General features: G+C 33.7%; 1 protein-coding gene across 1 annotated transcript; it reads right to left on the bottom strand.

Annotated features, from left to right (window-relative positions):
- Positions 1-7356: 7356 nt before the first annotated feature.
- LOC115986110 (high mobility group B protein 3-like) lies at positions 7357-8192 on the bottom strand. The gene is made up of 5 exons (XM_031108969.1): positions 8126-8192; positions 7865-8018; positions 7678-7785; positions 7533-7590; positions 7357-7419 (listed from the first exon to the last, which is right to left on the bottom strand). The coding sequence occupies exons 1-5, from the start codon at positions 8190-8192 to the stop codon at positions 7357-7359; spliced, it is 450 nt and encodes a 149-aa protein (XP_030964829.1).
- Positions 8193-8562: the final 370 nt, after the last annotated feature.

Genomic DNA, 8562 nt, shown 5'->3' with positions numbered 1-8562 from the left:
TTGAGCTCAGCTATCGTTGAGTTCATTAACTCGGTCACAGACTCACAGGTATGTTTGAATGCTCAATTTTACTAATTATGTCTTTTGAGCTAAATGGTACAGGTACAAATATAATGTCCCAATTGATTAAAGAAAATTTACCAAAGGTAAGCAAAGCTAGTGGTTTAAATGATTCTCTCTCTGATAGTGTAACTTTTAAGTACAGAAGCCAAGTCATCTCCATGAACTTGAAAAAGAAGAGAAGCGGAATGAGGTCAAGTAATGTTAGTAGTAGTAGCAGTAACCAAAATTTTTTAGTCAAATATGTTAGTACAATCTATACCATATGAACGTGTGTTAAGTGAACATATGAACATAGCAAAATGGAAATGTGTTAAATTAATTAAGTTAATTTCACTGGCTGGATTTGGATTACAACTTAGAAACGCTTTATTCAGACAACCAAAAAAAACTAAAAAAGATGAGCTTGATTCTGAAAGATTGAGGCCAAAAGTTCTTGCTCTGAAGATACAGGACATGGGTCTTGATTTGCAGATTAAGGGACCCAAAAATGATGAGGGAATTAAATTTAAGGATGTTGCTGACGAATTGATGGAATATTCTATATAAGTGCAAAAGGTGTGAAGTGATTAGCAAAAGCGTCAAAGAAAAACAATCTTATGGGATTCCCTCTGATGTTTTGCTCACCAGGTTACCTGTTTTTAGCCCGAGACCATGTTGATATACTTTCCAAAATTCATTACCAACCCTGGCCTAGCTTTGGGGATTTGTTCTGTTCTTTGTTTCTGCCATTCTATTGATCTCATGGCCTCAATCCTATTTTTCCAGTAATTTAGGCCAGGAACTGTAAAAAATATTTTTTAAATTGGATCCTTGAAGAATTTATACTAGGCTGTGAAGGATGATTGTTCTTTCAACAATTTGCTCAAGATTATATAAAATAAATTGAAACTTAGATAAATTGAAACTTAAGTTTAAAATGAAATTAAAAAGAACTACTTTTATTTGAAGTTTTGAACACTAGAATAATGCAGCACATAAGCATATAAAGTTCTAAAATACAAAGACCTAAATATACATTACATAGTTTAAAACATTCCCTTCCTGTAAAGAATTTTTGGAATTGAATTGATTAAAAAGTACAAAGACCTAAAAACACATTACATAGTTGAACAAACCACAGCACATGAAGGCGACCCCTACACCAGAAGAGAAAGCAAATCATCCATTGATCATTTCAACAAGGGATATTAGACAAGCATGAAATTATAAAACATCAAGTAGAAATGCTGAATCCCTTGCTTAATCCAAGCATTGTTATCTTTCAGTAGTTTCATGCCCCTGTAGTTCACAAAAAAAGTTCTTTAGCTCATCATTTTATACATGGATAATTGGAACACGATAATAGAAAGGTCATGCGTTTAAATAAGGTTACTATTTCTGTTCAGCATTTTGACCTTGAATGAGAAATGAAAATCTAATTGCACAATTAGTTAGAATAATCTACTCAAAATTAATAAGTAGACATAAAGGCTTCACGTTTTCTTAAAAAGCATTTTTAAGGATGTGAATGAAATTAGAGTAAATGACTATGATACACTACAAATGATAGTTATTAATCAAAACTATAAATACCTCTAATTAACTCGGGCGCCATTTGGTCTGCCTCTGTGAATCCCCAAACCAACAAAAGGTTTTTTTTTTTTTATCAATACTAGTTCCTTAATGACTTCCTCCATACCCATTCTCTCTTTTGGGGATTCCAATGAACATATGATTCCAATGTTAAGGATTGAGAGTATACACTTTTGCATGTTAGTATCAATACACCAAGAGTCCACGATGTAATTTACTTCATCTACTTCAATTTCATTGCCATTTTTTTCATCTTCTTCTATTGCCATCATTGTTGAAGTTGTTGCTCCCATTTCTACAGCACCTCTGGGCAAAAGCATCTGGTCGACAACCTGAGCAAGTCTTTTTGGTAATGTCATCTTAACAAAATTATGAAGATTAAGACCATCTTTAAACATATCATAGGTGAGCATCCTTCCTGTAAACATTTCCAACACAAGGACTCCATAGCTATATGCATCCCCCTCAGTTGACGCCTCACCACCCATGCCAAACTCTACAACTCATGGAATGGAACAATATTAAGCAATTTTCTGTCTATAATGAAAATATGGATTAAGGGCTACAAAATGCAAAGTCCAGAAAATGAAACGAATCTATATTGAAAAATAATATGACATGTGCTATTACTTCCATAATGGTAGGAAGGTGTATGAAACTTTACGCGAGGGGTCAAATTACAATTGTTTTTGCATGCTCAATTTGATTAAGGAAATATATGCGTAAAAATAAGATATGAAGCTTAGTCAAAGGATAAATGTCCATCACCAAATTAACTTTGGCATTTCTCAAAGAATATATCTTATTTTTGCTATTAATTATTTTATTTTAAATTTAATGTAAAATTAATTCCATGCTTGTATGTATTCACGTGAATATTTGTTTCGACAGATAGAAATAGTAAGCAAGAGAGTGTGTTAATATGTTTATATTGATTGTATGAATATTAAAAAGCTTATATGCTCCAAAATTCAAGGAGTTAAATCTTATCTTTTGATAAAGTGACAAATTGAAAAGCAAAATGCTTGCATCGTTAAGGATTTGAAACTAAATAGGAGAGGTAATACCTGGAGCAACATTGCCAATAGATCCTTTTGAACAGATTGTGCTAGTATGCTTTTGGGAAGAATCACTGGTGGTTGTAAGGAGTCTTGCTAAACCGAAGTCGCTTACATGAGCAATCATCTCACTATCGAGAAGAATATTGTTTTGCTTTAAATCACAATGAATGATTTGTTGCTGACAATGATTGTGCAGATAATTTAATGCAGAAGCCACATCAATTGCAATAATTATTCTTTGAAGAAAGCTCAAATATTTTGATTGATTTTCGCAATCTGTCATTGAATGTAGCCACATATCTAAGATCCCATTTGTCATGAATTCAAATACTAGAGCTTTGAATTCATCGCCATTATAATTGATACTAGAGCAACGTTTTAAAATCTTCACAAGATTTCAATGTTAAACATTTCTTAAGACTTTGCATTCCGCCACAAAACTCTTGGTAGCTCCTTTAGTTTGAAGATTTAGGACCTTTACTGCAACTAACATTTTTTCTTGATTAAGAACTCCTTTGTTTGGAAGGAGATCCATCTTTAAGGCTATAGAAGATGGTTTCTTTTTATATTTTTTCCTCCAATAAAGAACAAGAAAGGATGAAACTAGAAGGAGACATGCAACTGCACAAAAAGTTGTGATTATTGATCTAGAAGCAAGGGACTTTCTTGATTTTGTAACTTTGGGGCATGCAGGTAGTTGCAATTGTGGAATGCCCCACAAAGCTTATTGTTTCCAATAATTGATATTGCATCCACATTTTTGAAAACTCCAACTATTGGTAGTGCACCCTTAATATCATTGAATGAAATGTTCAAATATTTTAAAAATAAAAGTTTCTCTAGACCCTTTGCAATAACGCTTGATAAGTTGTTTCGCGAAACATCCAAACGTTCAAGGCCTTTCAAAGAAGCCATGGATGAAGGTATGATTCCTTCAAAGGAAATCCCTTATAGGTATAGGTTTTCTAAATTCAAGAAATTTTCAATTGTTGCGGGAATTTCAGCGGACAAGTTGTTTTCAGAGACATCTAAAGAGTTGTACGATAAATTGAGTAATAGCAACAAAGAGAAAAGAGTAATCGAACTTGATGTACTTAAACACAATAAGGCAACAAATTACTCACATTCATAGACATAAACTTTATGTCTTTATTCGAATAAATAAACCATCACATACAGTTGAAATTAATAATGCGTATCACATAACACCAAATGTTTTTCCTCCCTTGAGGTTGAGGAAATGGAACGTGTATAAACCCTGTTACTGATGATTGCAAAGCATTATGTTAAATGAAAAGGGAAATATAACTTGCTTTAGACCTTGTGTAATTTTAGTGGGCATCCTTCTTGTAAACATTTCCAACATAATTAAAAAGATCATCCATGTGTAATTTTAGTCATATAACTTTCTTAATGAGTCATGTAACTTGTTTAAACTTAAATAATACACATAGATACTCTCATACTCATATAATTTGTTAAGTAATGAGTTGAAAAAGATGACTCGAAACATGTTTATAGCTAAACTTTGCATTTTTAATAAGTGTTCATTTTTGTGTTTGTAGCCATCCAACCTTTGTCATCTACAAGTGTACCTAACTTACTTTGTGAGGCCCAAGTTTGGGTTCATGAACAAGTCCAAATAGACCTATTCTTTTTCCTCTAAACCACATTCATTCAATTACTCATTAAAAGATACATGAGCTTGTGCCATGTATGAAATAAAATGCTTTAAAATAGAGATATTAGGCCCAGAAAGAATTTGGGCTTTATTTCATATGAGTTTATAGGATATTCACAAAATAGCCATCAACAATGTTAACATTCTATCTAATCTAACCTAATACACTAATTTTTGGAATTGAGAGAAACTTTGTGAAGAGAGCATGTGAGTTGCATAGCGTGTGGACAACAATCATTCATGTATTTTTTTTTTAAATAATTTGATAATTACAATGTATGAGGAGAAAATTGAACTTTGAATGTCTTCATTATTGGAGACACTAAGAGGTGTCAATTGAGTTACAATACTCTAAACCATTTGTGTAATGATTTTAAACTAGTGCTTGTAATGACTTAATAAAGGTGAATTTTTTTTCTTTTGCAAATAATTTGTAGTATTATTTTTTATACAGATGATTTATTAAATAATTTGTAGTGTGTGTGGAGGTATTTTGAACCTTCTTATTCAATTTCGATCTTTACTTTCTTTCAAAGGATATGTTACTTATATTTGGATTTAAGCTTAACAAGAACCCAAATAAAAAGTTATTAAATATAGAAATTTTTAATCATAATTATAATTACAATAAATTATAACTAGATGCTACAGTGTAAAAAAATATGAGCTTTCAAAAACTTATGTGACAACATTAAAAATAAAAAATAAAAAAAAATCTTGAGAGTTCATGACTACATTCATAATCATAATCATATTAGAACCATATTACTCAATAATTGATTTTAATTTGAATAAGAATCAAATTTTAAAATAGGAGAAAACACATTTTCTGCCCTTTATGTTTAGGGTAATTCACAATTCCCTCACTTATCTTTGAAGACAACCAATTTCTCCCTCTATATTTGAAAAATGAGCAAATATCTATAATTTGTTACTTTTTCAATTAAATCTAACGAAAATTTTTAAAGAAATTATTATTTGTACACCACATGGTAGAAAAAAAGTCAAAGATTGCATTTATTATCATTATAATTTCATTGAATTTAATTGAAAAAGTAACGGATTGGAGATATTTTGCTCATTTATCAAATATAGAAGAAAAAATTGATTGGTTTCAAAGATAATGGGGGAAATTATGAATTACCTCAAACATAGATAGAGAAAAAATAAAATAAAATAAAAATTCTTCCCCCCCTTTAAGCTTAATTTATTTGCTAAAGAAACCAATATAGACAAACCCTTTTTCTTAAAAAAAATTATTAAAAAAAAAATTTCAATGAAGAAAGACGAAAAGCCCAAAAAATATCATCCAAAATAAGAAAAAGAAACCCGTATCTGATTCTGACCAAACTTATCTTTTCTTCCCTCACATTCGGCGAAAATGGGTAATTACCCATAAAACCCCAACTATTTAGTTAGTAGGGTCAGTTTGGAAACATTTTCGCAAACTAGCAACTCGAGCCTCAGAGGCTCGATTTTGGGCCCCTAAATCGAGTCTCTAAGGCTCGGTTTACGTCCTTTGACATGGCAAAAAAGACGTTGGAGTACACGTGGAAATCGAGTGTCTAAAACTCGATTTCCACGTGGACTACACATGGAAATAGACTGTCTAAGACTCGATTTCCAAAATGGAAATCGAGTCTCAGGCACTCGATTTCTAATAGGCGTTTTTTGAATTTAACGCTCTCCAATCTCAATCTCACTCTCCCTCATCAGTCAAACCCCCTCTCTGTCTCCGACCCACTCTCCCTCTCCTTCTCTCACTCACCCTCTCCTTCTCTCACTCTCTCAGCGTCACCGTCGCCGACGCCGACCCACTCACCCACTGACCCTCTCAGCCTCACCGGTCCTCTGAAACCCCTCTCTCAGTCTCCGACCCACTCTCACTCACCCTCTCCTTCTCTCACTCTCTCAGCGTCACCGTCGCCGACGCCGACGCCGGCCCCAACCCACTCACCCTCTCAGCCTCACCGCTCAGTCACCCTCTCACTCTCTCGCTCACCGACCCACTGTCGCACGTCCCTGTCCGCTGTAACTCAGTCTCCACCATCTGAAAGAAAAAGAAGAAAAAAAGGTGAGTCCCCTATGCATTTTGCAATGTAATCAGTTCGTTTTTTTTTTTGTTTTTTTTTTCTATTTTGGTTTCTGTACTGAATTTGTTATAGAGGTAAAATATTCTGGTTATATCCAGCACGCACAGAAATTTATTGGGTGGAGAATCAAAACACCATATTGAAGTATAAAAATGTCACCAAAGCTCAGTCATATATAAAGAAAACAACTCGAATGCCTACCATGGTTCTTTCTCAGTGTTTATTTATATGTTTCGGCTATGTATAAGTCATTGCCAAGTGATGAAATGTGATTAGAAAATTTGATTTTTTTTTTCCCCTGTAAGGAGATGGTTTTCTTACTGGTTTATTTTATTTTTGTTGGCCTCATTTAAACCAGATATCAAATTCTAGTATGTAGGGAAGTATATTTTGTGCTCAAGCAAATTCTCACACATGGATACACTTTCGAGAAAGGCCTACAGAAGGAACTCCTTCATTTCAGTGTGGCAGAAACGTGACCATTATAAGTTTATAACTTATGCAACCTTCTATCCTTAGTACGGATGGCTTGAAATTATAGTTGCTAATTATAAGGCGTTGGTGTTACAGGTTTAAAAGTTTGAATCTAGATGCAAGTAGACTTTTTGTCTTAGTGATGTGTTTCTTGTCAATGAAGATGGCGACAATTTGATAAGTACTTCCTATTTGTTGCAATCCGTAGTTGCCCATTGTGAAAAGGACACCATAAAGAGTGGATAGGAGAAGATAGGACAAGTCCAAAAATGACTTGATATAGGCACTTATATGTTAATTCTTCTATAGGTAACTCTGTCCTTTCTTCTTCTGCCATTTTTTTTGCCTTTCATTTGCTGCATTTGTATCTTGTTCCATAGTCAATAATTATTGTTTTCCACCTATTAATGTCCTAGGAATATTTTTCTCTCTTTCTGTCTAGAGATTTCCACTTCTCACCACCCTCCTTTGCTACCTACAATTCATTGTAAGTCAAACAAGAAGATTAGAACAACCTGTCCAAAGTTTAATCACCTAACAAAAAATAAAAAATAAAGAGCAAGGGCAGTAATTAATAAATACTTGTACCTCTTTACCACCCTTCGAATCGGGATTTTCTTCTTTATAAGTCTTCCTAAAGTCATCCCTGACACAGAAATTGAAAACATTTCAGCACACACACACGCGGAAAGATAATCCAAACGTGCAAGAGAGGGACTGAGAGATAGTATACATGAAGAGAAAGAAGGCAGTTTGTGGGCGCTTGGGGGCATTTGGATCCTTAGACTTCTTGTCAGTTTTTGCTTTCTTTGCCTTCGGCGCTGTTGAACTTGATTTCTTCCTGCCAAACAAAAAAAAAAAAACAGTGTTATACCCAGAAAAGATTGCATTGACAGAGAAAGGGAAGAGAAGAAGAGTACCTGTCTGTAGTAGTAGTAGTAGGCTTCTTCTTGGGGGGGTCACTGGGCTTCTCCACAATCTTCTCCACAATTAGTGGCTTACCACTACAGTCTCTCCCATCTTTGGTATGGGGCCATTTCCTACTCGCAAGTCCTGCATTCTCATATATATATGCTGTTAGAACAGATAATTATGATGCTTGTGCACTTAAAAACATTTTTGGAGGCCTTATGTATTTTTCATCTGGCAACCTTATTCTGTCTCTGTGTAGTCCGGATAACGCATTTTAGTCTTGCCGTAGTCCTTTCCCCTAAGTGCTGGCACTGTAATCCCAAACATGGTGCTCATAGTTAGTATTTAGCACTAAAAAGCGTCCCATATATTAACATATTTGATTCTTAACAAATTAAGATTACCCAATGGTCCACAATCATATGACTGTGAGATACAAAGCAAAGCAAAGCAAAGCAATATGCTATAGTTAAATCCATTGAAATCAACCTAAGTTACCTACAGCATAAATAGTGTAAATATCGACTACCATATAAAGCAAGATACTTGAAATAGTTAAAACTTAATTTGTAATTTATGATTTTATACTCTATTGATAGACAAAAATTCAATTCAAACTATGTTTGAATTAGTGCATGTATGAACAGATTAGGCTCATTCTCTTGTTGTTTCTTTTACTTTAAAGCCAGTATACACACAAACATGT

This window comes from Quercus lobata, chromosome 4, assembly GCF_001633185.2.
Source record: "Quercus lobata isolate SW786 chromosome 4, ValleyOak3.0 Primary Assembly, whole genome shotgun sequence".
NCBI classification, from domain to species: domain Eukaryota; kingdom Viridiplantae; phylum Streptophyta; class Magnoliopsida; order Fagales; family Fagaceae; genus Quercus; species Quercus lobata.
This window is presented reverse-complemented; position numbering and strand designations above follow the sequence as displayed.

Excerpts from the sequence above, each read along its gene's own strand:
- LOC115986110 (XM_031108969.1), bottom strand. The coding sequence starts at position 8,192 with ATGAGCACCATGTTTGGGATTACAGTGCCAGCACTTAGGGGAAAGGAC. Across the intron at positions 8,019-8,125 it reads CTACGGCAAGACTAAAATGC|CATATATATATGAGAATGCA; the intron begins GTTATCCGGACT and ends CTGTTCTAACAG. Across the intron at positions 7,420-7,532 it reads ATTCGAAGGGTGGTAAAGAG|GTAGCAAAGGAGGGTGGTGA; the intron begins GTACAAGTATTT and ends AATGAATTGTAG.